This window comes from Trachurus trachurus (assembly GCF_905171665.1).
Source record: "Trachurus trachurus genome assembly, chromosome: 11".
NCBI lineage: Eukaryota > Metazoa > Chordata > Actinopteri > Carangiformes > Carangidae > Trachurus > Trachurus trachurus.
The window spans coordinates 11,847,241-11,858,896 of NC_139904.1; the positions used below are offsets into that span (position 1 = coordinate 11,847,241).

The window sequence follows — 11,656 nt, forward strand, 5'->3', positions numbered from 1 at the left end:
TTTTAAACATATTTAGGTGAGAAAGTAGCCGTTTAGATCAGCAGTGTGTCGTTAATTTGTCTAAATACCAGCTGTTTACAATTTCGTTCGGATGAATTCGGCGCTACTCAAGCTAGCCGTTGTGACCAACGCACTTCCGGTTACTTTCACAAAATAAAACACCCGTTGCCCTTTACATACAGAAGTGCTTTTACTTTGAAATAGGAAGCTAACCTACCCTCGATGTGGCTAGCTGGAACCAAAATAAACTGTCTTTGCTTGAACCCTCCGTTTTGACCGATCTCGTCCCGTTACCGGCATTTGACCGCTCAAGATGCCTTACCGGAGAGTTTTGTCAGCTCTGAGATGAAGATCGGTCCGTTTAGAGTTGCTGAAGAGTTTCTCTGATGACTTTAGATGGAGGCAGGCTACCATTACCCATACACTTCCAGCGTTTGAGCTAAGCTAATTACGGGCGATACGGGCTCTCCCTCATTACTGCACGCACAGTCGAAAGGATGGTGGATGGCCTCGGGAGTGAGGCAAGACACGTAAAAAAAAAATGTTGGTGTATCCCTTTAAGTTGAAGCTCCCGTATCTACAGTTGTTTAATGTAATCACAGAACCGATAAAAACAACGAGCACAATCAATGCAGAGAGAGCGACTGTGGAAAACAGACATCAGCACGGGTTAGCGCCGTTTTTAAATGTCCTGCTCGTACTCTTCTGTGATCGTTGTTTTGTTTAGTTTTTTTCCCCTCAGCCTTGCTTTTTAGTTTCAACGAAGAGTATGTGTGCATGTGAGGAGAGGTCAGTGCTCTCTGCAGGGCTGCTCCATCACTGTATTGCTGTCACGATGAGATTCATTCATTAGCGCGCTGCCAGCGGACCCGCCGACCCTCCCTGCTACTCCTCTAACTGCAGCGTTGGGACGTGTCAATCACCGCCGGCCTCTCGTCTCCCACCTCTGACTTCCTCTCTGATCCCTCATCATACGCCATGATCATCATCACTCATCCTCCTCCTCCTCTTCCTCCTTGACTATCATAGACTAACACTTCTGTAGTGCTGCTTCACAAAACCCTCCTGCTTCTCTTTACTGGCCCCTCTCTTCTTCTCCGGCTGCTGCGGCCTCTCGGGCTGCGGCTGCGGCCCCTCGGGCACCACCACCACCACCACCGTGCTGACCGGCCTCTCGCTGCAGGGCTTCCTCCTGCGGACGCGCACCTCCTCGCCCAGCACGCTGCCGGCGTCGCTCAGGTCGCCCAGGTGCTCCACCGAGTCGCACTTCTCCAGGTCGGAGGCGATGGTCTGCAGGCTGATGACCGACATGCTGTCCGAGCCGGCGCGCTCCGCCTCCAGCCGCTCCCTCTGGCCCCAGCCGCTCTCCCTGTGCCGCTCCACCCACAGCCGCGTCTTCTCGCTGTCGGCCCAGTCGCTCTCCATGCCCCCCACCGCCACCGCCGCCGAGCCAACGTGGACCCCGACGGCGGCTCTGACCTCGGCCTCGGCGCCCACGGGGGAGCTCCGCCCTCCGCAGACCGCAGGACGCCCCTTCCTGCCGGCGCGGATCCGCCCCCTCTGCGCGTGGATCTGTTCGCTGATCTGCTCCAGGTTCCTCAGCGCCACCGAGTAACGCGTTTTTACTTTCGCCACCTGCTGCTCCAGCTGCACCACTTTGGCCTTGTGTTCCTGAGAATAACAGTTCAGAAGAAAAGTCAGAGAAGTGTCTCTACAGACCCACTCCAGTCCTCCTCTTGAGCTATTTTAAACAGCTCTCAGTGGTCTTTAGATTGTGATTATGAGGTTTTTAGCCAAAATCACAAAGCCTGTGCCATTTCCCAGGGCTCTCCTTCTGCAGAGCGCCAGTAGCTCATTAGCAATACGCCTCTGAGTCCTGGTGCAACAAAAATGACGGGTAATATACAGTAGGACTCACTGTTTCCCACATATTATGATTTATTTATTTTTATCTATTCATACATTAATTTATTCACTTGTTTATTTATTTACCCTCTTTTTCTCTTCCTACATCAACCCATCTTTTTTTTTTCTTTCCGTTTGTTGGTCTTTTTTTTTTTTACTTTTAATGTGTCCATCTGCTGGAGCTGGATGCCGGAGGGATGGGGGTGGGGGTGCTGAATTTATATGTGTAATTAGAACACTATTGTTTTTCTAATATGTAATATTCAATGAACAGATTGTTAAAAAAAAAAGAAAAAAGAAAAGAAAAATTCCACATGAAAAACATGATTTTCATCGGAAGGGGTCTTTAAACAGACGAGAGTCGCTCATTTTCACTTCTCTGTCATTATACTTTGGTTTGAACCTAAAGTCTCGATTATTCATCCCTCGATTTTAAATAGCGAGGCACAGTTTATGTAATATGGCCGAGTGCACGGTTGAAATCACACGAGCTGTGACTCAGGTAATAATGTGTCACGTTGTTGTGCATTGTTGGTGTTGTGTTGCTACAGAGACGTCACGCCCCCGTCTACCAATCCTCTTCTCTAAGTTATTTCATCCAAGACCAAACAAAAATTAAATAAAATCCTCATGATTTTAATTTATTTTCAATGAAAAAAAACCAAAACAAAACAATATTTCCAAATAAAATCACATTATGATGATGTCAGAGTTTGCAGGACACACATCAATACCACATCAACTCTCAGTCTCCCCTCGACTCTCTCAGCTTTTTCTGCTATCCACACACACACAAACAGGTACACACCTCCAGGATGTGGTTGAACTGAGCCTTGAGTTCAAAGTAGGGTTTGGACTTGAGGATGACCTTCTTCAGGGCTTTCTGCAGGGTCTGGACTCGGGCCTCTGCGTCCTGGCACAGCTGTGTGACTCTCTGGTGCTCCCGCTCGCTGTGGAGGCGCTCCTCCTCCGCCTCGTTCACCTGAGGAGCGCAGCAGAGCAGACGTGACTGATGATCGCCGGAGGAGAGTAACACACACACACACACACACACACACGCCTTTCTGCCTGACAGACTAATAGACGGTTTGATTTTCAACATTTTCAAATGACAAGTTAAACACTTCAGTAAAACGTACGATCTCTCCTTCAAGAAAATGATATAAAAGCTTTTCGCTGTGAGATTAGACAACCTCCTACAAGGTCGACATTTCTATAAGATTGTAAGGCATAAAAACTTAATTCTTATATTGTGTGGTGTCACTTTGATGCAGAGCGTGTTATTAGGTCGCTGTACCATTGAGCTTAATACACACAGGGTCATTGGTGACTTTTAAATTGGCTGTGAAAGTGAGTGAGGTGACCTGTACACAACCTTTTCCCTTTATTAGCCACCACTGACTCCATCTATGAATGTTTTTGTCTTTCTCTCTATTAGATTTTTGTTTCTTCAGCTGTTTCACTGGTTTGTATTTTGCCTTTTGTCGTTTGTATTGCAGTTGTGTGTAAGAAAGTGTTAACTTAAAGGGATAGTTCAACATTTTGGCAAATTGGCCCCTTGCCATAATCCCTATAGTTTTAGTAGTAGGTTCGTTACCCTAATTAAATAACGGCGGAGCAGAGCCTCGAGCTGCTCAGAGCTACGCTACGGAGAGTAATGGGATTTCTTGGTTTCCCCCATCAAACTCATCAAATACACAATCCAACAACTCCAAAACGCTCTCGTTGACAAGTTGTGACCTGCACATTCACCACACTATGAGAAGAGACAGAGTTGTTTTCGAGGTAAATGCAGAGACTGCTTGCCAAAAAACTGCCCCCGACGGGAACGTGCATCAGCAGTTTTGCATGAATTTACCTCGAAAACAACTCTGTCTCGTAATGTTCTGTTATTATCTCATAGCGTGGTGAATGTGCAGGTTACAACTTGTCCACTAGAGCATTTTGGAGTTGTTGGATTGTGTATTTGATGAGTTTGATGAGGGAAACCAAGAAATCCCATTAGCCTCCGTAGCTCTGCTCCGCCGTTCTAAAAATAGCTTGCACAGACAATTAAAGGTAACGAACCTACTCCAAAAACTATAGGGATAATGGCCAATTTGCCAAAATGTTGAACGATCCCTTTAATGACATAACTTTTTGTTTTATTATTTATCTTTTCTTCCTGTCTTTGTATTTTTCTGTCTCACCTGTATCCTCAGTGTATATCTATAGTGGCCATTTCTCTGACATTTCACCTTATCCTCACATGATTTTGTCTACATCCTCTTCGTCCATCTCTGCCCCCATTTCACCACCACAACAAAAATGTTACGTATTTATCTATTTATTTATTTTGCTAGCACCCACCTCTGTCCTCCCTGCCTCTCTACCCTGGAGGCCATTTGATCTTCTCTCTGTCACGAGCAGCTGAAGCTCCGTGTTTCACTATCTGCATTCGGGTCCTGTTTGTTGCCCTGCTGCACCAGCTGTGACACTTTTTAATGGATTTTCCTGTCAACACGGCGCGCTCGCAGCACTGGGCTGGAAAACATGCTTCCACTGTGTCGCGGCAGCTTTTACACAGAAATTCTCACTATTTAGTAGTAAAACTGTGGCAGGGAAATCACTGTTCAGAGGTGAACTAGTATGAAACACGTTGCGTACCTCTTTTGACCCCACACCGCCTCATTTCTACCTCACAGACAGACGTGTGGCAGCTCTGGCAGGTAACGGCACACTGACGAGACGAGAGGAGCTAACCGTCTCTGACAGGCATGTTTCCTTCTTGAGAAACTTTTCCCACTCATTACTTCACATCGAGCTCCTCACAAACTCTCTGTCATTCTGGGTTGTTCATTGCTGCCAGCACAAATGTCTCTTGTAAACCGTAATATGCACATTCATCACACATCATTAATTATGGGCTGTGCTCTCTGGCTCATTATGCTCGTGTTGTTTTTGGACAGACTTGCACTGAAATCAACACATTGTTGATACCCTTGAGATCCAATTATCATGTTTACACACAATTTCACAGTCTGGTTTATCTATGGCCACATAATGAACGTTTGGTGTGTTTTCTCTAGTGACACCTAGTGGACACAGTTGGAAATACAAAACATAAGTCAACAATCGCAAAAGAGCGAGGACATGCTTGTTTTGGTGTACAGAAATGTGAAGATATGAACACATTGAACAACATATCAAATTTAAATTGTAATTACCAAGCAACAACGTTTCAAACTTTCAAACAATGTCAAAATAATCTATAATATTGCCCTGGCAACGGGAACCAATAGAGTAGATGAACTTCCATTGCGACTTTATTTGCGTTTGTGTTGTTTTGAGCCGCTGTATAAACCAATACTGAATGTTGCTACTTGCATTTTTTCATAACTGTACGTCAACATCTAGTTTCTATGATTCTTATAGTAAAAATGACATCCAATGAGTGACCATCTAAAGGGATAGTTCAACATTTTGGCAAATTGGCCCATTGCCATAATCCCTATAGTTTTAGGAGTAGGTTCATTACCTTTAATTGTCAGTGCAAGCTATTTTTAGAATGCCAAATGTTGAACTATCCCTTTAAGTTACTTAAAATTGCTCCATGTTCATTTCTTTACCACCCCAGGCCAAAGACTTGACACTGAACTGTGGCCTCAAAGCCAAAATAGGCCTATGTGTTTTTTTTGTTCAATGTTCCCTCAATATCCACTTCACTTGGTTTCTCTTTTCCACGATATTCCATAAATTTTCTGACCAGAGCAGGAGGCCTGGTTGAAGAACAGAAGGAACCGCAGCTGCAGACTCGGCTGAACTCTGCAGGCTCCTTTCCCACTTCCATCTATCATTAAAATTGCAACTGCACAATGACCTTTAAAGTTTAATACTGAAAGAAAAGACTGAAAGGGGGAGACTGAACCCCTTTGATCCATGCTACTATAACTTTCCCTCCGGCTACAGTGGGATACGAGATATTCGTTTCGAGGAGCCGCTCGTCCTGGTGAGTCATTCAGCGGAGAATCTCCTCCAAGTCTCTGTGAACACCATCGATATATCCATCCGTCAGCGCTACAAGCCCGTCCTGTCAGAGGGATAGTGGGCTGCAGCTGATCCCCACTGACACTGAACGACAGGCAGGATACTTACTACTGAAACCTGGATACAAACAACCACTGATTCACCAGTCGCCACCAGTTTACCTGCACGTCTTTGCACATGGGGACAAAACCCACTCAGACACTTGGGCTCCACTCAGACAGACCCTAACCCTGCTCCAGTCCTCCACCCAGGCTAGGTGGCAATAAGGTTAGCAAACTTCGCTACGCACCGCCACTCCATCACGAGACATAGCCTACCAGCCAATACAAGTCGTCTTATCACGTTTTTCACACCAGTATCACCGTTTAGACAAATCTGAAATAATTGAAGAAATATTACTATTTCTGTGTGCACAAGCAAAGCAGTTCTGTGTTGCTATGTCTGGTATTTATTCAGTTTGAGGAATCACAGTGTCTAGAAAGCATCAGTAGCTGTAGCTGACAGGGACAGCTAACGGCAGCAGCTAAGCTAACATCAGGACGTCAACTGTTAAAACCCTCCTGTTGTCGGACACGACGTGAAACTACTGCAGTTAGCTCAATCATGTTGTACAGTAACTAAGATATCCGCTGGAAAAAATATTTTTTCATAGACCATTTCATTGAGACACTGAGTTATTAAAGTTAAACAGGTAACGGTTAGCCCCACCAATTTGCGATAACCATGACTCATTACAAAAACGTACACACAGAAATAGTAATGTTTGTCCAGTCACTGGTTTCATAGACTTTACAAACATCACATTAGTCTAAACGGTGATATAGTGACTTGAAAAATGAGATATAGCGAAACTCTCATCCGTCACTGTTGTTCTCATGCTGGTTTTCTACCCGGAAGTAGCCTATGTAAACAACAAGGCGAAAACTACTGCAGGAAGTGGGTGATACTGAAACACCGCCATCTGGTGGTTTGAGACCTTCAGTGCACAGGTGATGAACTCATGTTGATTGTGGGACATGTTGTGTAAAGTCACTGTGCTTCTATAAAGCAGCACAGCATTGTAGCTATTATAAGAAAGCCTTTGTCTGCTTACTGTCACACACTGTCCCCTGTCCTCACTCCGTCCTGCAGATACACACTCGCCGCTCGCTTTCTCAAACACACACACGCAAGTAAGTGCACACACACACACACACACGCACACAAATACAATAACACAATCCAACCAATCTGATTAATAATTAATCATCTCTGCCTTGTGGTATTTACACTTTGACTTTAGGTAAATGTTTTTAGTAATATTATATACTGAGTGTGTTTCAAGTGCTGTGATATCTTCAGAAGCTGTTATTGATCTGCCTGTAATATAATTAGGACCGAAGTCAATTTTGCTAAAATCTTTGTGAGACAGACTTAATGAGGCAGATTATTATTTTTTTCAATGTATATTCAATAATTCATTATCACAAAGTGAAAACAGGTCTTTGGACAGTTTTCAGATTCTCTACAAACCAAAGACTGAATTGACTTTATGGGAAATTACAGATGGGAAAGAAGACGAAACTCATAAAGCTCATTATCATTATCAAGCTCATTATCCATTTTCACTACAAGCTGTAACATAACTTCAAACTAAACTAACTAAATCTAAATGTACACTGCAAAAACTCAAAATCTTTCCAAGAATATTTGTCTCATTTCTAGTCAAAACTAATCTCTTTCCACTTAAAATGAGACTCATCACCTTAAAAATAACTTGTTTTCAGATCATTTTCACTTGTTTCAAACAAATTTTCAATTGAAATGAGTAATAAATCTGCCAGTGAAAGCAAGTGTTTTGTGCTTGTAATAAGAAAGAAAAACTTGCTCCACTATCAGATTTTTCTAATATGCTTGAAATAAGTAAAAAGTGTCTAAAAACAAGCTACTTTTTAATGTGATGAGTCTTATTTTAAGTAGAATCTGATTTGTTTTGACTAGAAATTACATTTTGACTAGAAATAATACAAATATTCTTGGTAAGATTTTGAGTTTTTGCAGTGTATAATATCAATGTGTATTGAAAGGCTTATTCACATAATACTGTACATGACTCTGTTATACTGTTTATGGGGTAGACCTATACTGTATGTCTGTATTAGAAATTCTTCGCGTGTCTAAAAGGTTTAGTTGTTTTTTAGACATTCAAACGTGTATTTACATTTGGGACGATACCTCCTTTCTATGACGGTGAACTCATGCATGACATTCGCTCATGGCCTCTCAAACCTAAGCTCCAGGGTCAGGGGGAGTTTACCTTGGAGGTGGCGTGGTTCAGCATCTCCTGCCAGGTTGGATCCATGGTGTTCCTGTCGGCCAGGAGGCCCTGCTCCGCCACGTACACCATCTCCCTGGCTGCAGTGTGCATGGATACGGCCCTCTCATATCTCAGAGCTGCCTTCTGGGTCTCCTGTTGGGCCTGGGGGGAAAACAAAGAGCAGCAGCTAACAAACACTGCAACCAATCACTGGATCTAGAAACAAAGTGGAGCTGGTCCTGTCAGCATCACAGTGGCTACTGTATATGAAGAGGAGGACATTGATATTTACATGAGAAGAGACTTTTATTTTGAAATACATCTTCCCTTTTGTGCCATCTGACTTACTTTCTGCAATTAAATATGAAAAATAAGTTCAGAGTTTACAATTTGCAGAATGAGAATGTTTTACAATTTTATATTCTTGTGTTTTGTTGTCCTTTCCTTTGAAATTCTATATAATTTTTAAAGGGACTACGAGGAGTTTCGGAAAGCGAAGTGTTTTCACACTACATTTCCCATGAGCCTCCGTGCGCACAGTGAAATTCTTCGACCAGCGCAAGACGGATGAAAGCAAAAACATTTGTCAAGAATGTTTTCATTCATCAAGAATGAAAGTCGGAGGTTCGAAGACGATCAGATACCGTCGCAGTTCCGACCATAAACGATGCCAACTAGCGATCTGGCGGCGTTATTCTCATGACCAGCCGGGCAGCTTCCGAGAAACCGAAACTAAGAAATGCTGGGCGAGTCGACCACTAAATAATAATATCAAAATAACTATAAAGACAAAACAATATATTTATCGAAAATGACTACATTAACATGTGTGTTTTTTTTAATTCATCCACATTAATATGAGACTCTTTTATAACCAAAAGCAAACTCCTTGTTGTCCCTTTAATATAATTTTATGGCTTGGTTAGTTGTAATATTATGTGCTTGAGGTCTCCCTTTAAAATAAAAGCTCACTGTCATGTGGGTTTATCCTGACTGAGAACAAAGTCACCCCAGACGAGCAGTTCAGGGACTTGTGCCAGTGTCTGTGTTGCTTTGTGAGAAAGCTGCTCCAGTCAAGGTTACTCTGATCACACGGGAAGGTTCGCCTGACGTCTCTGCGTGAGGGAGCAGCGGGAAGTGCCCGGCTGGTGGGAGGCAGGCAGATACCGGAGGTCGCTCGCTGCTGAGTGATCACTGACTTCATCGCTGATGCTTTTTTATCATACAGAATCTTAACATGACGTGCGATTAAAAATGCAAAACCTGCTGAAACCTGCAAACTGCACTGATGTAATACTAATGCCGCTTTCCTCGTTTTCTAATTTGCATTTTTATAACTGCAAATGACACTGCTTAACGGTTCAGATTAATAATCTATTATTTGCTTTATTGCTTTCAATTAGACCTCTGCTCTTTCTCCACACAATTTCCATTAGTTCAATTACAGTTTCAAGTGACTCCTCAGCATGTTGATTAAACATGACTGTCACTCAGACCCCAGTCCTTCAAGGGTTAGAAGTTTTACGTAATCAATTTGGCTTCATTACAGACAAATCATTCACTGTCAGCGATCGCTTAGTGGCATTACAGAGACTGCACATGCATCATCATTATATGTGATATATGTTGAATTTATCAAGTTCAACTGCGAATTGTATGGAGAAAATAAAAAGCTCTGTTTTATAACCGAGATCTGTCAAGTTTTTGTTCATGAATGCTGAGGATGCACAATAACTATCGCTATCGGCCAAAATACACAGAAAAGTCAGATAATTACATTTTTTGCTGATTACTAGAGCCAATTATAATTTGCCATCATTGCTTTGATTTTGCTCATTTTCAGTCCATTTGCCCCCTTTGTTGATTTGAAACAATAACAAATGTTGATTTTTGTTTTTGTTGTGATTACAGTAGTGATGTTGGTTAAGAGACAGAGCTATAATGTTAAATTCATCTTTACTCACTACATCTTAGCCTTTCTTTACTTCAGTTGTGTATATAAACTATTAAAAATGTTATCGGTTATCGTGGAAAAAAAGAGTTATGCAGCCCTAATGAATGCAGCAATGCTGAGGACTTTACAGGACACTCTCCCATTCAACTGCACTGAATTTGAATAATGAAAACATCCAATAATTATTTTCTAATAACACTGTGGGTTAGCCTACAAATCACAAGCACAATATAGTTCAATAACAGCACAAACTACAGCACCTTTCTGTGACTGTTCAAGTAAACCCTCACCTCTTTGGCGAGTCTGCGGGCTTCGTAGTAGGGCCTCGCTTTCTCGATGCAGGCGCCGAGCTGACAGCCCTGAGCGTTGAGTTTCCTGGCAGAGTCGGTGAGAATCCTTCTGTAGCTGGACCTGGCATCCTGAAGGCAGCACACACACACACACAACATGACACAACATTACAGATGTGACATCCAGTGAGAGCGCCGCCACGACGCAGTGTGTGTGTGTCTGTGTGTGTGTGTGTGTGTGTGTGTGTGACAGCTGAGGGGCTGTGATAACTAAGTGAAGTCAGTCAGTGTCACTACTAAACAAGTTCTCTCTCACGTCCAGCTGCAGCTCCAGCTTGTTGATCTCGTCGCTGGCCTGGTTGAGGTGCTCCAGCTCCTCCTGGAAACACAGTGGACAGAGTTGATTAAAGGCAGAAGATCAACAGAAAGTATGGAGAGATGTTGGAGTTAATAAGCCTAGATGTTAAAGGGAGAGTTCAACATTTGGCAACTTGGCCCATTGCCATAATCTCTGTAGTTTTAGCAGTAGGTTCGTTACCTTTAATTGTCGGTGCAAGCTATTTTTAGAACGGCGGAGCAGAGCCGCAAGCTGCTCAGAGCTACGCTACGGAGGCTAATGGGATTTCTTGGTTTCCCTCGAAATGTTGAACTATCCCTTTAAAGGCAGAAGATCAACAGAAAGTATGAAGAGATGTTGGGAGTTAATGAGCCTAGATGTTATTGGAGGGATGCTGCAGCCCATACACCAGTCTAAAGACATGCAGAGATTCTGCTTTACCAACAGGCCTATGGGGGAATAGTGTGGTTACAGTAAAACACAGGCTTCATCTATTCAGTGATAACATTTTTTTGCATCATGCCTGAATTCTTGGGTCCAGCTCTTCCTCGTATTTGCCGGCATCCTCCTCTCCCTCCTCAGGCTTCCTCTGGTTCCCAGCCTCTCCATCCTCCTCCTCCTCTTCCTCTTCGTCCTCCTCCCAGGGAGCCGCCGGCTTCACCTCCTCCGCGATGTCCGCGTCCGCTCCTCGGCGCTTCATCATCATCCCGGTGCCACCGTCTCCGCCTCGCGCCTCTTTCCCCGGGGTCTCCTCGCGCATGCCGGCGGCGGCCCGCGCGCAGCCCCCCGCCGCCGGACCGCTCGGAGTCTCACGCGAGGTCCCTGGCTCCATGCGCGGCCTGTCTCTG

At 43.7% G+C, this 11,656-nt stretch overlaps 1 protein-coding gene across 1 annotated transcript; it reads right to left on the reverse strand.

Moving 5' to 3' along the window:
* Positions 1-556: 556 nt before the first annotated feature.
* sh3bp5lb (SH3-binding domain protein 5-like, b) lies at positions 557-8,329 on the reverse strand. The gene is made up of 3 exons (XM_083981782.1): positions 8,228-8,329; positions 2,714-2,887; positions 557-1,671 (listed from the first exon to the last, which is right to left on the reverse strand). Exons 1-3 carry the CDS (start codon positions 8,315-8,317, stop codon positions 1,024-1,026), a joined length of 912 nt encoding a protein of 303 aa, XP_083837908.1. The 5' UTR covers positions 8,318-8,329; the 3' UTR covers positions 557-1,023.
* Between the last annotated feature and the right edge of the window lie 3,327 nt (positions 8,330-11,656).

Bases quoted from the DNA above. Each gene is read 5' to 3' on its own strand.
- sh3bp5lb (XM_083981782.1), bottom strand. From the start codon at position 8,317: ATGGTGTACGTGGCGGAGCAGGGCCTCCTGGCCGACAGGAACACCATG. The intron at 2,888-8,227 runs GTAAACTCCCCC...TGCGCTCCTCAG, and splicing joins TGAACCACGCCACCTCCAAG to GTGAACGAGGCGGAGGAGGA. The intron at 1,672-2,713 runs GTGTGTACCTGT...TGTTATTCTCAG, and splicing joins AGTTCAACCACATCCTGGAG to GAACACAAGGCCAAAGTGGT.